The sequence below is a fragment of the Durio zibethinus genome, chromosome 2, assembly GCF_047325235.1.
Source record: "Durio zibethinus cultivar Kanyao isolate XHJ-2024 chromosome 2, ASM4732523v1, whole genome shotgun sequence".
In the NCBI taxonomy this organism is placed as follows: Eukaryota; Viridiplantae; Streptophyta; class Magnoliopsida; order Malvales; family Malvaceae; genus Durio; species Durio zibethinus.
The window spans coordinates 4,446,662-4,464,613 of NC_143163.1; the positions used below are offsets into that span (position 1 = coordinate 4,446,662).

The 17,952-nt window shown below is 30.6% G+C and overlaps 3 protein-coding genes across 4 annotated transcripts; 1 reads left to right on the forward strand and 2 right to left on the reverse strand.

Annotated features, from left to right (window-relative positions):
* Positions 1 to 6,133: 6,133 nt before the first annotated feature.
* On the reverse strand, positions 6,134 to 10,981 carry LOC111308960 (polyadenylate-binding protein 2-like). 2 transcript variants are annotated; one of them, XR_002692319.2, is made up of 10 exons: positions 10,391 to 10,981; positions 9,196 to 9,314; positions 8,422 to 9,078; positions 8,261 to 8,338; positions 8,102 to 8,191; positions 7,880 to 8,011; positions 7,574 to 7,747; positions 7,278 to 7,481; positions 6,571 to 6,910; positions 6,134 to 6,416 (listed from the first exon to the last, which is right to left on the reverse strand). XR_002692319.2 is itself a non-coding variant. In XM_022907683.2 (9 exons), exons 1-9 carry the CDS (start codon positions 10,629 to 10,631, stop codon positions 6,665 to 6,667), a joined length of 1,941 nt encoding a protein of 646 aa, XP_022763418.1. In that variant the 5' UTR covers positions 10,632 to 10,981; the 3' UTR covers positions 6,425 to 6,664. The 2 variants fall into 2 exon arrangements, 1 of the variants encoding a protein (XP_022763418.1); XM_022907683.2 differs by lacking the exon at positions 6,134 to 6,416 and having other exon boundaries at positions 6,425 to 6,910.
* Positions 10,982 to 10,987: 6 nt separating this feature from the next.
* LOC111308961 (uncharacterized) lies at positions 10,988 to 12,595 on the forward strand. The gene is made up of 3 exons (XM_022907684.2): positions 10,988 to 11,096; positions 11,510 to 11,654; positions 12,031 to 12,595. Exons 2-3 carry the CDS (start codon positions 11,634 to 11,636, stop codon positions 12,430 to 12,432), a joined length of 423 nt encoding a protein of 140 aa, XP_022763419.2. The 5' UTR covers positions 10,988 to 11,096; positions 11,510 to 11,633; the 3' UTR covers positions 12,433 to 12,595.
* Positions 12,596 to 13,969: 1,374 nt separating this feature from the next.
* Positions 13,970 to 14,824, reverse strand: LOC149519904 (uncharacterized). The gene is made up of 2 exons (XM_089751503.1): positions 14,579 to 14,824; positions 13,970 to 14,501 (listed from the first exon to the last, which is right to left on the reverse strand). Exons 1-2 carry the CDS (start codon positions 14,777 to 14,779, stop codon positions 14,097 to 14,099), a joined length of 606 nt encoding a protein of 201 aa, XP_089607629.1. The 5' UTR covers positions 14,780 to 14,824; the 3' UTR covers positions 13,970 to 14,096.
* Between the last annotated feature and the right edge of the window lie 3,128 nt (positions 14,825 to 17,952).

Consider the following 17,952-nt stretch of genomic DNA (forward strand, 5'->3'; position numbering starts at 1 on the left):
CAAGAGGCAATAAAATTGTTTGTTTCATCTTTTATTCCAGCAGAATATCAAGTTTATGAATGAAAGAATTTGATTTTGATTTTGATTTGTTTTCAATTTTCACTGGATTCATAATTTAAGGTTTTATTTTCTAGAAGAGGTATTCAATAGGCTTTCTAAAAGCCAAAAATAAGAGGTGTAGCGTTTAATTTTTCTAAATCATTAATACCTGTCTTATTTTTGCTTAGAAGCTATTCAATAGGTTTAACATTTCAATTTTAACATTTATAATTTTTTTTATCATTAGATTGCGATATATTTTATAAAAAGTGTTTATTTTATGGTGTATATTGAAAAAGAGTTTCTCCAAAGGTTTGTACCCATTACAAGGATTTTTTATGGTGTATACTGAACCAATGTGAATTTGCCTATCATTTTCTAAGCTTAAGTTTATCTCTCTAATATTCTTTTGTCTAGCATTGATACAACATTAGTTTAATTTTTTTATCCGTTAATTGTTCAGTAAAGTGATGACCTATCATTTCCACGTCTTTGCTTAATTTTACCATGTGTTTTTTAAAGTTCATGAAGAATAGTGGCTATAATCAAGATTTGTCTTACAATCTGGACAGACTAGTATTAATGATCTTACCTTATATGACATATGCCAGTGCTATCTTTGTTATTCATGAATGCATTTTTGTTTTTTGGCTATATATTTCTTCCTTGAAAGATAGTCAACATATATATTAAAAGTATGAAATAATTATTGTTTTCAACTTAGCTATTTATTGTTTGTAGTGAAAAATGATAGTATTTAATCATTTTTAAATTTGTTGACTATTTTAGAATAAATTACAAGTGATTGTATTGATTAGGAAGAACGAAGGAATTAAAAGGCACTGAAAATGCAATTTTCCTAAGTTTTATTTTAATTTTACTTTCAAACATTAATTCATAATATAATTGGATTATGTAATTACAATGAATTTTTTAGCTTTATTTGATATTGGTTTAATATTAAATGGTTCAGGTGATAAGAGTCATACTTTATAGTGCTATCCAATTGTTTGCTTATGAAACTTATATAGCAATAAAATAATATGCATAACCCAATCTTAGCATGTCTTACACTATATCCTTAGATGAAATTATTTTTTATTTCCATTTCTTATTAATTTCTAAAAACTTTTCAAGGAAAAAGATGGTAAAGTATCTGTTATTGGGAGACTTGCTGCTTAAATTTGTCCAAGCATGACATTTACTACTATAAATGATACAATGATTGAGTCTTCTTATATTTTAGTCTATAGGTTGCTCGCTAATTAAACCTCTGTAAGGACTTGTACCAATTTATTTAATCTTAAAAGAAATCAGCATTATCACTCGAAAATATTTTTTAACATTTTATGGATATATCTATTTGGATTCAATTTGCAATTATTATTGTGATTTTTGTGACACTTATTTGACTTACGACTCATTAAGTATTTTGATTCTGTTTTGTCTTTTTTATGTATTTATGTTTACTATAATCTTTTCGTATTTAGTTTCTAAACAGATTTTTCATTAAAAATTTCAAAAATTAAGTATGGTTTATTAGTTTGGTTGTTTCATTTAGAAAAAAATTGTTAACAAGTCCTTTTTTTTATCTAAATTTTAGCCATCAGTTAGAAAACAACACAATATAGGTTACAAACACAAGGTTAATTATAGTGATTTTTTTTTTGTATTTTATTTAGTTATTTATCTTATGAATTGTACTTTTATGCTTATTATTTGTGTAATTTTAGGTAGACGTTAAAACAACTGACCCAGAGCTAAATTGACCAAAGGATCAAAGAACATCTTGGCCAAATTACAACTTTTCAGTAGGTTGGAGTTGCTTTTAATCAACATCTAATGGCTTAAAGGCCCTGACTTCCTATTCTTCTAGCACTAGTCATCTTCATTCCGAGAGGTGCGTCGTTATCTATAAATCAACCAATGATCACCGGGATGAGGCCTTTTGTTCTATCAATACAAATTTCAGGTACTTTAGGTAAGATTCAATTGTAGGTGTTTTAAAAGAATTCGGTTACTTAAATCAAATTTGCATTTCAAGCAAACTAAGTAGGTAATTTTATTTAGGTATTTGGGTTATTTTTTGTTTTGTTTGATTTTTTGAAAGAGTTGTTAAACATTATTTCTTAATTAGGTTAAAAGTGAGTGAAAAGTTTGGTTTTTGGTTTTGTTTTGATGTTTTTGGCAATATTGTGATATTTGTCTCAGTTATAATTTTAGTAGGATTGCATGTTAGTTTTGTTTACTTTTATGGTTTTCAATTATAGAGTGAATTTGTTATTTGGTTTATTTTCATTGTTTTTAATTTATAAGATCTTATTTTTTTGTAGGTATAGTTGAAAATATTAGGTTATTTAAGTTTGAGGTAAATTTTAAATTGAACTTTTTGGTTTTTGTATTGTTGTGTATTTCTTTTCAATTGTGTGTGATTTTGTTTATTTGATTTATTTGTTTCTTGAATTTTTTGTAAAAATACTTACCGAGGCCTAATTAGTGAGTGACCTATTTTTTGAATTTATTTAATCAATTGGTAAAGATCTTTTCATTGATTTTTCCTTCTTCTTTTTTTTTTTTTGGGTTTATTTGTTTAAAACAAATCAGTTAATCGTTTCAACCATGTTTGGAAATGATTCTTCGATGCATTTGTCCTTGAGACAAGCTTTTTTTTTTTTTTTGTATCTGTTTCATCATTTGGTGTAATTAGAAAAACTAAAAATCAATTTTTTGTTTGTTGATTCTTTTTTTTTTATATACCTAAACATGAAAAAGAGTTAATAATTTAAAATAATATGGTTCTTTTTGTTTGCTTTCATTTGAAGTGTTAATATGAGCTTGAATATAGGGTTTTCCAAGCAATGAAACTCCAGATTATGTCCCTTTTGAAATATAAGAGTCTTTGCGTGTTAAAAAAAAAAAACCATTGATGGATAGTTGACCACTATTTAACTTAGTAATCTTTAGTGATTAAAGTTTCAATCCTTTTTGGTTTACATTGCATTTATAGGGGCTTTCAATATACATAAGAACAATGCTTTTTACCAATGAAAGGGATTCAATTTATATTGGATTTCTTCTGAATTGTATATAGAGTATAGACTCTATGTTAATCATTTTTGTATTTGTTTGTTGTTTAGTTTAATTTTTTTTTCAGACTATTCTGAGTGCAATAAGGAGTTGGTGAGAAATCAACGACTATTATTGGTGCAACTTTTCAAGTAGAATTAGCATATCATATACATTTCTATATTAATCTTTTTCTTATTATCATACTTGATTTGTGATAATTGGGATTTTTATGGAATCCTTTAAGAATTGAAGTGAGTTTTAGGTCTTCTAATAATAAGTTTAGATTATTGTAATTCTTACGGTGGTTCTTGACAGATCTAACAAGAATGTTTGGAGGCATATTATTAACATATTATTAGGTTTACTCATTTAGACTTTCTTGATTTTATTTTTTCTTTTTCTTTACCAAAACTATCTTTTCAAGTTCACATTGAGAGACTGATACTTTAATGCTTTTCTTTAGGGAATCTTGATAATAACAGTAAAATGTGGTGTTTAGTTGCAAATCTTGTAAATGATTTAAGTATGTTAATGTTTCTTCTAGAAAAATTTTATTGCAGCATAATAGAATGATTACAGATCTTCGACCTTTCTCTCTCCCATACATGTATGCGTTTACATGAATCAAAAGATATGCACATGGACAGAGGATAGTACACACATAAGTGTAGAGACTGTTCTAATTAGTTTACTAATTGCTTTATGTTAATTGCACATATCATTAAGTTTAAACTCAATCAACTAACAATTAAATAAAATATTAATAATGTTCATAACAAACCAGGCGAAAGTTGGGCTTCCCGCACTAATATGTATAATCATAATGTTTGCTTATTATTATAAACCAAACTAAGGCATTAGTGATGGGAAGTAAAATGCAAATTGGTTTATTTTTTATTTGAGTATCAAAAATTAAAATTTAATTATTAAAATTAAAATTCTAACATTCTATTAATAAATCATATTAAATTGATTTGATAAATAAAACAAATTTTATTTGTTTTTTATTATTATATCATCAAAATTTAAAAAAAAAATGCATAGATAAAATGTGCGAAGTTATTTACACAACAAGAAATAACTTGTTATCATTATTGCTAAGCACCTGGCGTGTGATGTAGTTTATTTTCATTTTCTTATCCATTAATTAATGTTAAATATATAAGAAGACAGCCTATTTTTTCATATCTATTTTTTTACAAAGTTAGAGATCATAAAGTTAAAATAATGAGTTATAATTGTTAAATTTTAAATTTTAGATTTTTTTATATTTAATTTGACTTAAATGAATTGCTATGCTATTAATGCTATATGTATAGACATACATATTGTCTGCGGTTGAAATTAAAAGGACCGTATGTGATATAACAAAATGGTATTGAAATGTCATTAAAATACCATTTACTTTGGCAAGTTGAATCCTCAATGATTTTTTTTTTTTTTTAATGAATGAATCCTCGAGGAGTTAGGTGGTGCTATTACACCAAATTTTTTTTTTAATTATCATTATATTTCAGTTTCATTGATTTTTGAAAAAAAAAATGTAATTGACAGAAATTTATTGCCTGTTTGAGTGAAATGTATTGTAAAATAGTTCGATATTTTTTGTTAAAAAATTAATGAAATCAATAGTATAATGATAAAACTAATAAAAATAAAATTTATTTTTAAATTATAATATTTTGAAAAGTTTGACCTTAATCTCTATCTTTTCATAAACTAACTTCAAAAAAATTACAAAAAGTTAAAAGTTAAAATTCTTATTTTGCTTTTGTCAATTTACCAATTTCAATTCAAGTTGTTTTTTCTTTTTCTTTTTAAATAATGAATGAATATATATAAATATTTTTGTGACATTAATTAAAGCTCAACACAGAGCTATGAAAATAAGTAAAATTAAACTGTAAATCTTAAGTTAGAGTCTTTAATATATAGTATTTTATTATGAAGATAAAAAAGATTTTTGTACATATGTTTCAGCATATAAGAATTTAAAAATATATTTGATACATAAAATTATGATAGAATATGATAAGATTATATTATGAATAAGATTAAATTAAATAATGTCATCCTATTTGATATGTGCCATGATTAAGATATGATAATTTATTTATTGATCAAAATTATCTTTTTTAAAAATTTATATAATTTAAATTATTGATATAATTTTTAAGGGTATAATAAAACATATAAGGTTAATATTATGGATTAAAAATAATTTTGTCTATTTTGAGAGGAATGAATAATTCTATACTATGAAGATAATTAATTTTCTTTATAATCCTATTATTTTTTTTAGATATGAATCAAATATAATATAAAATGATTATTATTTTATTCTATCCATTATCCGTATATTTGAAAATTATACAATTTTATGTTTTGGTTAATTCTATGAAAATTATAATCATTATTTGTTACTTTTAAGAATACATAACATAAATCATACGTATCATTATATAATATATGAATGAAATAGAAAGAAAATTAAAAAAAAATAAAACAAATAAATATATATATATATTTATAAGAGGTTCATATCGTAACTTTTAGTCTAACCATTTGTAGAAGTAAAAAATAATCTATTAATAAAAATAATATCTCTATTTTTATTATCAATCACAACAGATTTTTAGTGGATCTTAAAAGTTATTGAAACTCACTAATTATGAGTTCGGATCTTATGAACTCATATTGTGAGAGTTATCGTTAAACTTTGAGATGGTTTAACCACAACCACTAACTATTAATTTATAATAAATAGATAAGAGTTTGTTTTAAATATTTCAATTTGATAAATTTGATTTTTTGTTAACAAATATGATTTTAGTTAAAATTTTGTGATTATGATCAAAACACATTAAAATTTCCCAAAAAGTCTTGCGAGATCGGATTATATTTATTTGAGAAAAATTATACACATTTATCATTCTATTTTGTGGTTTGTCCAAATATATTATTAAGCTCAATGTAAGATATATTTCAATGAAGATTTTGAAAGAATTGATCGGGTTTGCACTAATTTAATTTGACCTTTAAAATCTTTATTTATTTATTTATTATACATGATTTATTATTATTATTATTATTATGGCAGATTTGCAAACTTCGACTGTAATTGAATTTACTCTCACAGCAGCTACAAAAGTAAAAATTACAAAACATCTAATAATAGGTCCACCCTTTCAAATCGCAGCTCTTCAATGATCATACTATTACTAGGGATCGATTCAGCTCATGATTCTCCTTTCTAAAGCAATGAAAGCCAAAGTAATATCAATCTAAATCAGAATCAGCAAATGAATCTGCAAAATTTTTCACCCAAAACCCACACAATCAATTTAATCCAAAAGATAGAAGGCAGTGAAAGTGCATATTCAGTGACAGCAATCAATTATAAAGCATTAAAGTGACAGTATTGAAGTTCCAAAACTCACTAGGAAAAGTATAGAATCAAACCGGCTCTATCCTCCTAATGAAGCAACTCATTTGAACTCAACAAAGGCCACACTACCATAGCATTTAAGGAGACAACTCTAGCAGGCATTCAAACTCAGGAGACAAGGTTGTCGTTTAATGACAATGAAGCCAGCTGATCAGCAGCAACACCAGTCTGCTGCTGCTGAGCAACAGTCCTCAGAACCTCCATTGCTTCTGCAACCTTGGCTTTTAGAGCATCAGGTGACTCAAGCAAGTGTAAAACCTCAGTCTGATCCATTTCCAGAAGCATCCCTGTCACTTTAGCTGCTGCGTCAGGCTCCAGCTGTTCAACAAGTGGATAGAGATTCTCCCCCAGCATCTACACATATTCAACCAATGTAAAAATTTCAGATAACCAGAATAGTAGTATAAGTTTTTCATTTTCAGAAACTTGAACTGAACCTTTTTAAAAAGGAATAATTACAAAAACACCATAGCAAGTATTTAGCATCATTTAAATGTATGAAAGAAGGAAATTAAATGTTACCAATAAAAATTCACATCTTAATAGGGGAACTCTATCCTTTTTAAATATTAGGGTATAATACTCTTCAACATAAATTTTAACTTTTGTAATTAACCCTTCTAAAATTGACTAAAATGCGGTACAAGTATAATCTAAACTTGGAGAGCATAACTATACAGAACATAAAAATAACAAATAAATAAAGCAAAGCAGTGCATACCGTTCTTTGCTGATCTGGAGTAGCATTTGCAAGTGCCGAGGCCAAGGCTCCTATTGGAATTGGCTGAGAAAGTGAAGTATCACGCATTGGCATGCCACCCATATCATATGGAACAGCAAGCATGCCTCCAGCAACATTGGGCATTGAAACATCGGGTAGGCCACGCCCTGATGGATAGCGATAGACCCGCCCTCGGGGTAGAATCTGATATTTAAATGAACCATCAGATGAAGTATTTACAGATATGAACATCTTTATAAAAGATATTACAAAATCCAAGAAGTGATTAAACAAACCTGCTGTTGCATTAATGGAACCGGTTGCTGACTTTGCTGAATGGCCCCAGCCCTTCTGCCACCAGGACGCTGACCCTGCTGGCCTTGCTGAACCATTGGCACAAAGAAATTTGGCATGGGAGCCCCACCAGGCCTCATACCAGGGATAAGCTGCTGTTGATATCCAAATCCAGCCTGGCAGGAAAAAAATAAAAAGGTCCATAAATTTCTAAAGCAGGTCTACAAATACATTGATTACTCCGGAAAGTTAAAATATACCTCTATGACTAAGAATGCCAAGAAATAAAACGCAAAATAAATATTTACCTGAGGAGGAAAAATAGCAGGAGGTGTTTGACTATAGAATATTTGCTGCCCAAGACCTGGACCACCAGGTGGGTACATTGGCATACGAGGTGTAGGTGCCATTGCAACTGGTCGCATTTGAGAAAATTGAGCCTGTAAACAACCCATTACATGCTTGAGCATACTAAAGAATCAAAACCATCATATTGCCCCAGACTCAAAGCAAATATCAAGAGAACATACCTGCAACCTAGCTCTCCTATCTTCCTTCCTTTGAGCTAGTGCCACATAGAGAGGTTTGCTTACAACCATTTTGCCATTCATCTCCACAAGCTGTCATAATAAGAAAAACTATTAGCTTATGATAAGATCATGAAAGTAAGGACAGCATTCTCATCTTACAGCTCTAGATGCTTCTTCTGGAGTTGAAAATGCAACAAACCCAGATCCTTTACTTATTCCATTAGGGTCTCGCATAACCTGTTAAATTAAACAATTGGCATCAGTCAACCGATTACCAGAATCCATTGAATTTAACTATTCTAGAAAACATGCTAGCAAACCTTGCATGATGCTATGGTACCATATTGAGAGAATAACTCTTTAAGTTTTTCATCGCTTATGCTATCATCCAAATTCTTAACATACAAATTTGCACCTTGAAATTTATCCGCTGCCTCTTTCATTGTCTGCTCAAATTTAAGTTTCAGTTCAACCTCCCTTTCAGATTTTTTTTGAGCTTTCCCAACATACCACTCCTTATCATCAAATTTCTTTCCATTGAGGGACTCAACAGCAATAGCAGCATCATCTGCATTCTCAAAGTTTATAAACCCAAAGCACTTGGATTTCCTATCTGGTTCCCTCATCACCACAGCACTAGTGATTGGACCAAATTCACCAAAAATGTTCTTCAAATCTTCTTCACTTGTTGATTCTGAGAGATTCTTTACATAGACATTGTTAAATTTTGTCTTGCTAATAGAAGTGTCTCTTTCCTGCTTTCGAACAAAGGGGCCCACATACACTTGCTTATCATTAAGTAGCATACCATTCAACTTCTCTATTGCTTTTTGGGCAGCTTCCTCATTGTCAAATTGCACAAAGCCATAACCTTTTGAATTGCCAGAGGGGTCTGTGGCTACCTTGCAAGAGAGAATGTTTCCAAATGCAGAAAATGTATCATGCAAAGCTTTTTGGTCGATGCCCTTATCTAAATTCTGCCAGATCCAACAAGAACAGAAAACAAACAAAAAATAAACCATATGAGATTTGTGAAGCACAGATTATAAAACAAAGCTGCATATGAAACCACACGATTGTCAATTTTTCATTGCCTTGATAAATATATTCCCAGAGCCACTTTTACGAAGACTAGGGTCACGGTTGGAGTACATAATCCGGATAGGCTTTCCATTTAGAGGAGTGAAATTCAGAAGGTCCAATGCCCTTGCAGCTGTAAGTAAACAGAAGAGGATGTCATGCAGAATAAAGAGCAAACATTTTGTTTTCTAGGAATCAATGGTGAAGGCAAAATATTAGTAAGTTTTTTTCAAATAATATGTACTAATAACGAAAGCCACAGCTTGAGTTGGTCTCCAACTCCACCTTGCTGATAGAGAAAAAGGTGGTTGATGATTTACAAGGAAGCCTGAGAAGATAACATAGAAGCATTTGGAAGTAAGGATATACTATGCATTACTCTCTTTCCGTTAGGCTACAATCTCACATTCTGCTGTTTTTATCTTTATAAACTTCCTTCATTTCTGTCTATTTCACAAGCACTTATAGTATTACGTTTCCTATTTTCTCTCTAGCTAATCATTCTCCCTTCACCCATTACAAGGTATTGAGAAAGGCCAAGTACATATCACCACGTGGCTTCTATGGGTTGGTATGGGAAGATACGCTGAAACGGAAATAAACAGGAATGAAAAATCCCCATATAAATACTCACTTAATGCACCTCAACATTAAGTATATGGTTAATAGTTCACTTGGTATCAAAGAAGGCTCCATGAGGTAAAGCTCCTGGCTGCTTGATACACAGTAATTCAAGCCAAACTGAAACAAAACGGCGTTTGCTATATTTTTCTAATAAAAAGACGAGATTTCATCTAAAGCAGAAAATCAACAGTGAAAATTCATGTGAAGAACAAGTTTACACTTCAGAGAACACAGTCAAAACTTACATTCATTTCCTGCCTATATCAGCTTGATAATGTAATGTGCCCTTGAAAATTTTTACTGGAAAAAAAGGTATCATCCATTTCAAATTGAACCAACTTAACCTTTTCCGTCCTTTCATAATTCATCCAAAGAAAATGCAAAAGTAAGTCTAAAACTTAAATCATTAGTCAAATTACATTTGTAAAACCATTCAAAATACCAATCAAAGCAACAATCCATTATTAAACAAGGCAAATAAAGGAAAGTAAAAATCAACAAATCTACACTAGACAGAATACTTAGCAAGGAAAACCAAGAAAACAAAAAAAAAAAAACCTAAATCTTATAAAACTGAAAACTAACCTTCCTGAGGGTTGTTATAGTTGACATAACCATAACCAAGAGACCTCCGGGTTGACAAATCCTTGCAAACACGAACCGTAACCACTTGACCCACCTGGTTAAAGTACTCATAAAGCTGTGTTTCCGTCACACTCAAATCTAAATCCCCAACATAAAGCGACGTCGTTACAAACGGGTTATTCCCCCCTCCAGCTCCGTTGTTGACACTCACATTTTGCCCCGGAATTTGAACCTGTGCCATCTTTCTAAAACAACAGCTAAAACCCACCCAAAAAAAACCTTTTTTTTTTCTAGGTTTTCTCTCTTTTTTTTTTTTTTGGATTTTTCTTTCTTCCCTCTCCTCTTGTTATTAATCAACAAAACCTAGAGAGATAACTGATATTAGCTAAAACCCAAGTGCTTTGATAAACCTTCCTAAAGAAGCAAACTTTCTTTTCTTTTTTTTTTTTTTGGTTTTTTTAAAGGGAGGAGAGGGAAGGGAAAGAAAGGGATATGGATATTTGCTGCCGGCTGAAGAGGAAGAGGTGGCGGCGCGTGCTAAGATGAAGTTTGAGAATTGAGTAAAAGGAGAGGTTTTGAAGGAGTAGCAGCAACCGCATAGAGAGGAGTTTTTTTTCTGAAAAAACCCTTAGTTGGTTCCTAGGACGAGATCTCCGCCGTTGGATTTGGTTTTGGGGAACTTCTTTGTAGGGCCCAAAATGACGAGGTAAAAGATAACAATGCTAGCCATGGATTTGAGTAAATTTCTTGAATATTATGTCATAAATCTCAATTAGATCCTTAAACTTTAATTTATCTTAATAATGTCACTCAAATTTGTTAAATATATTAAACTTAGTCACCCTAGCAGATTTCATCAAAAAAATAACGAAAAAATGATAAGACTGCCGCATAAAGAAGCATGTTGTCTGTCACGTAAGTTTTAAAATAATTTACCAGGTCAGCTTTTTTTTTTCACCCAAACCTAAAAATTTTCTTTTTTGTCCTTTTCTCTCTCGAGTTGTCGATGCTTCCTCTCTTTTCACTCCCCTTCAACAGTCATTGGGTCATGGTAATATTTTTGTGCTTCGGAATGAAGTTGAAGAAAAAGAAATTATTGGTGGGTTTTGGATGGATCAGGGGATCGAGAACTTGTGTCTCATGGAGTTCGAGGAATATACTATGGCTATGGCGCTGAAGGACTAGAGAAAAAAAATGCAATGATTAGATTGGAGTAGTTGAGCATCCAAAATTCTACTTGTTTATGGCCATGAGCATCCAAAACGTAAGTATAAATTTATAAGTATTTTTGTTGTTTCTATTTTTTTTAATTTCTCTTTTATGTTAAAATTTGGTTTTTGAGAATCCGAAGTTGAAATTTTGGAATGGGTTATGTTTGGTTTTCGATAAATGAAGGAAAATTTAATAAAAATTGGAAGTTATAAACTTGAAAATTTTAATCCATTCAACCCCATCTTGGTTAACTTATACCTAAATGAAAATTTTGTTTACTATTGGCTTTGGACCCTGAAGCTTAATTATAGTTAGTTTGGTTCTGATTGGTTGTTGAGAAAATGGAGGAAAAAGAAAGAGTAAATTATGTAGCAGGAAACTTGATTTAATCAACTTAGGCCATGATAAATCCTGAAAGTTAGTAACAGGTTGTGCTTTACTGGGTAGCTGCATTCTGGTTCATTGGGTCTTGGATGATTCCTTTTGCAACTCACATGACAGTGTTCAGCAAGGAATCTCTAACTTTCAGAGGACAAGCCTTGTTTCACCTTATAATTGAAGTAACTGAAGGCCTTGCTGGGATTGCAATACGCCAGCGCTGTCTGTCTCAGTTTCATCCCCTTCCATCAGATTGGTTTAAATTTAGCTTGAGAGGGCAGTGGCATTTTAATGTTGTGCTAGGATGCCTCATGTTTCCTGTTGTCAACCGATTATCACAGTTCAACCTCAACTTGTTGTCCCTTATGCCTTCTGCACCTGTAACCCTTACAGAGCACGCGGTACATCAATGCTCTACGACTCTTATAATAGTGCATGTGGGAGTGGTTTGATTACAAAAACAAACATGTTAGCTTTTGCAACATCCTTAGTCATCCGACATTGATCCATCTCTCATGTACATGATCGTCGAGCACTGTATAAAAATCAAATGGTGCAACTGATATTTTCACATCTTTGTCTTATTTTTCCATTGAAGACCCTTATTTCTAACTAACTACAAAGTAAATATACGAGATCAATACAATTAGGCTATTGTCTTCGTTGGGGGACTTGACCAATGATGCAGAGCTCAAATCTTTATCTTGTCATATATAAAATGCTTAAATCTGCAAGTCTTCTGTTTTGAAGAGATGAAACAAAGTACTTTGAAAATCTAAGGCTCAAATTTGCAGAACACATCTAATGATATTTTTCAATTAAAACATTATCATCAATCCAAAAATTTAAGCACAAGTTGACAATATATATGACATCCTCAACTCATTTATGCAAATAATTTTTTTGGTAGATGAAACAAACCCTCTATTACAAAATAAATGTTATCTTAACATTCTCACTATCATCGAACTTCAATTTAAAATGGACTATTTTTAACCATAAATGCAAGAGAATAATTTATGCAAAAAAAAGGTAAAAGCTTATGTTCAAGCATGCTCTCTCCCCCTTGAGGTTGAGGTAGATCCTCTACTATTTTGAGATGCTTGAGTCATGATTCTAGATGGTATCAGCAGAGCCTTTAACAGGTAAGAAAGATCCAATTTGTGTTTGGCTTGTACTCTGAGTATAACATTTTAATGTGCATGTTAATTTAATCATAATACTACAAGGTCATAAAATAAAATAAAATGGGCACTTACATCAGGCATCCATTGGACTGTAAACAGAGGTTGGGGATATTGGGTGGCAGTAACTATAGATTGTTGTTGCTGGGAAGATGAGGAAGCTTGATTTTGTGAATTCTTTCTCTTGACCTATGCATAATGAAATAAATGAGAGACATATAATACAAGTCAAATACATACAATGAATATAAAATAAAGTAAAATGTAAGCAGTATAACACACTGGTAATTTTTCCTTATATTTTCAGAGGTTGTGTTGGCTTGAAGAAACCTCTTGTTATGGCCTTTTTGTCCACATATGCTACAAGTCATTTTCACTCCATGTTTGGTTATTTTATGAGACAGTACAGAGGCATTTTCTTTCTCTTTAGGTTCTTTTCTCCTCTTTTATTGTTTCCTTCCTTTTTTTTTTTTTTCCTTCAGGTAATGGTGGTGGGATGACAGGACGTCTTCCACTTTTAGACTACATTTGTTTTCCATTAATTGGATGAACAATATAACCATAAATCTACACAAAACAAAAATGATTGAAAGATGAATTATACCATTAAGTTATAAAAAAAATTAAATAAATATTCGATAACACACCTTCAAGTAATTCTTTATTAACATTCATCCACAAATGATCTAATTTCTCATGATAGATGCAAGCAATAGCATGTGGACATAGGAACCCTGTTAGTTGCCATTTTCTACAAAAGCATTCATAGGCTTCCAAGTCAACCACCAATTGTGTATTCGGAGGGTCCACCTCATGCATTAAAAATGAAGGATTTGGGCAATGCACTTGAAAGCTTTTAGCACCAGACCATTTAGGAGTACGGTTGAATGATTGTTCTTTGGCTTTATCTAACTTCTTTTGGATCTTAGGACCTATGAGGCTAGAGTATTTTTTTCATGGCCTCTCTTTTTCACCCATAACCTTCTCATTAACTTACACCTAATCATCTCCATCATCATGAGTATTGGTTTATTCCTAGCATTTAGAATGTATTTATTAAAACACTCACATACATTGTTAAGTAACATGTTAGATTTAACTCTACTCGAGAAGTAAGACCTAGACCAATGCCTAAATGGTCTTTCACACAACCAATCATGTGCATGAGACGAAAGCCTATTGATCTTTCTCATCCATCTATCAAAGTCAGCTACAAAAGTTGCCTTAGCAGCATTCCAAAACAAGTCTTTTAAGATTTTACCTTTATGGCCCTCATTATCTCCAAAGTTGTTGTACATGTGCCTAACACAACATTTGTGCTCAGGCTTAGGAAACATCTCTTCTAATGTTTACTCTTAGTCCCTATAAGATACAATGATAAAAATATTGAAATTAATAAGTGTATTTATTAAAATAAATAAACATTCAAATTATAAGAGGAGCATACCTTTTGTTTATCAGGTATAAATGGCCAATCATAATTGTTTTCAATTCCAATATCCTCTGATAATATTTTCAAAAACCAACCCCAACTTTCTTTATCCTTTCTTTCAACCACAGCGTAAGCAATTGAAAATATGCAATCATTTGGATCAAAACCAATAGCAACTAGCATCTATCCACCGTATCTCCCTTTTAACCAATACCCATCCAGCTAAAAACCCATCTTTACAAGCATGAAAACAAACATACATTTTTTGAAATAGTCTATTGTCTAAACCCAAAATGGTTCTACTCCCTGAATTTGTCCTCAAAATCTCCTCGCAGTAATCTTGAAGGATTGTATATTGTTCCTCATCAGAACCCTAAATCTTTCTAAGTGCGTATTGCTTAGCTTTATGTACAGTTATCTTAGAGATATCTAACTGCAACTCTTGTCTTAGTTTGTTTTGCAAGCCACTTGCGGACCAATTTGGATCAGCCATAAAATCATTCAAATACTTCATTCCAAGAAACTTGTAATTAGCAAATTTATTCTCATATTCTTTGTTGCATGTATGAGTATCAACATAAGTTTTTATCTGGACAATGGACCCGTTTTTATAATGGCTAACCCAAATCCTCCAAGGACAACCACTTTTGCATTTTGCTTGACCCGATACTTGTCATTAGGATCAAATTTGATTTTACAGTTATTGATAATTGAATATTGAGTACAGGCTCACTACAGAGGTTTTGATTTTTAGCGACGTTTTTTTAATCATTTAGTGGCGTTTATTAACGTCACTATAAGGTTGCGACGTTTGTGAAAAAACGCCACACAGAGTGTCGTATATACACGCGTCGCGGTAAATAACGGCGTTTTCGAAAAAACACCTCAATATTAACGGCGTTTATATGTGAAGCACCGTCATTTTAGTGGCATTTATATCTTAGAGACGTCATTATTTTCAGTGGTGTTTTTATGAGAAAAATGCCATTCCATTGACATCATTTGTAACAAAAACCGTCGTTACTTTGCATGACGTTTGAATCTGAAAACGCCTCAATATTTATGGCGTTTGTATCTTTTAGGCGCCACTAATTCAGTGGGCATTGTTATGAGAAAAATGCCATTGCTTTAGTAATGTTTCTATAAAAAATACCACTGAACTAGCGGCGTTTACTGGAAAGAGTACTGCTACTACTAGTAGCGTTTTATGCTACAAACGTCACTAAATTATTCATTTAGCAACATTGGCCAACACAAACGCCACCATTATGTAAAAATGTTTTTTTTTTACAATTTTTATAATAAATTTTATTTTCAATAAAGAGCTTAAATTCATAAACTAAAATTAATATTAATTTCATTCACGTTTAAATATACACTTAATTAATACAAAGTTTAATAATTAGTATAATAACATTCAAATATTGTAAATACATTACCCAAATAAAAAATTAAAATGTATGAAATGGATGACTACATACATTTTGTTGGCTCCTAATTGATGAAGAAAATTTTTCACCTTGATCACTAGCGTGCTCAACAACCTACTAAATAATACCATACAATTTTTAACACTTCATTGTATGCTTATTTTTTATTTAAAATTTTTAATATTTATTAAATATAATACCTGAGTTGATGGAGCACCAAGATCATTTCTTGAAAATTGTTGTTGCATAAAATTCATAAGATGATCGAATCGATCATACAACTGCTAAAAATTTATAAGCTTTAGCTTCATTCTAGTATGTTCTTCTTCAATTTTGGCACGCTCATGTTCTCTTTCTGCTTTCATTTGCTGAAAATGTTGTTGCATAGTTTGCAACTCCTCTCTCAATATTGAAATGTCTCGCGAAGACTGATTTACTGATAGTGTAAATTACATAGAGTTATATCCATAGTAGGCAGATGGTGTTGGATCTAATCCAAGGCCTCGGACCCGTCCATACCTTTTTTTTTCAGCAATTTATATGAATATTCGATTTTTCATTTCTTGCATGTTGAAAGAACCTTCAGATGTTACTTCAATCTCAGCGATCATTTTTTCTTTCGCTTTCTTTTGTGAATTTGTCATATACAATAATCAAGTTTAATGACTAATTGATTATATGTTAAAAACAGTTAATATTTACTTTATGTTAAAATAGATGATACAAATTATCACAATTTCTTATGTTTCGACATTCATGTAAGATCTATATTTTTTTGTGTGTGTTACACGAAAAAGTTTCACACATCCAATTGTACTGTCCATCTCATTCTCCTATACAAAAACATATATTATTTGATAGGATACATATCAACCGTAACTTATTTATGTATATCAATCCTGTCAATCAAGTATTAAAATTTTGAATAACTTTAATCTCTTTTATTTATATTTTAGCTCTGTAACAACACAATAGTCTTAAATATACATAAAGAATAAATGCATTTTAGACTTTTACACATATCGATCATAGAAACCATATTCAATTATTTTCTCTCGATTTAATATAAAGGATTGAAGTCATTCAATATGTTGAAAGGCATCCAAAATTTATTTGTATATTTACTTTTTATATGCAAAAATATTCCCAAACAGAGATAACTAATAACTTTTTCTCCCATATCCACCATAGAAACCAATTTCAATCAATTGGACAAGGTTAACATCAAGTATTGAACGTATCGAAACTATTAAAAATCAACAATAACAACAACCAGATAATAAAGGCGTAAATATACGTAAACAATAATCTTTCATACATATCATCTGTGTAACTAAGTTCAAAACTTTTGATAAGTTTAATATCATGTATTGAAACAATCAAATCTATTAAAACAGAACAATAAATGTTAATTTCCATATTTACCTTTCAACGGTAGAAAAAGTTCATTAATTAAAATTAGTTAATTATCATAAACTTACGATTTCCTTTTACTTTCTACAAAACTTTTTGATCAACTTGTGTGGCATATTTCTGTTGCTTTCTGCTACCAATCCCAATCTGTTCTCTTTCCTGTCATAAAAAATAATTATCTATATGATAGAAATACGAATATTATCAACTTAAACCATCAAACACTTTCATCATTTCATTATAATATACAAAGTTATAAACTACTACCTTTCCTTTTCTTGAGAACTAAAATCTAACCAGTTGTTCATATTATCACCTAATCACATTACGAGATAGATTTTGCATCATCGTTTCTATAGTACTATTTCGATCGAAATACTTATTCTTCAAACTATGCTTATAATCTTTTCATTTCTTTCCCAAGGACTTAAGCACATATGAAGTTGGTATTTCAAGTACAAATCTTGACTATAATAATACAATAAGAAAAGTTTGAATAAGTAAACAAAATGT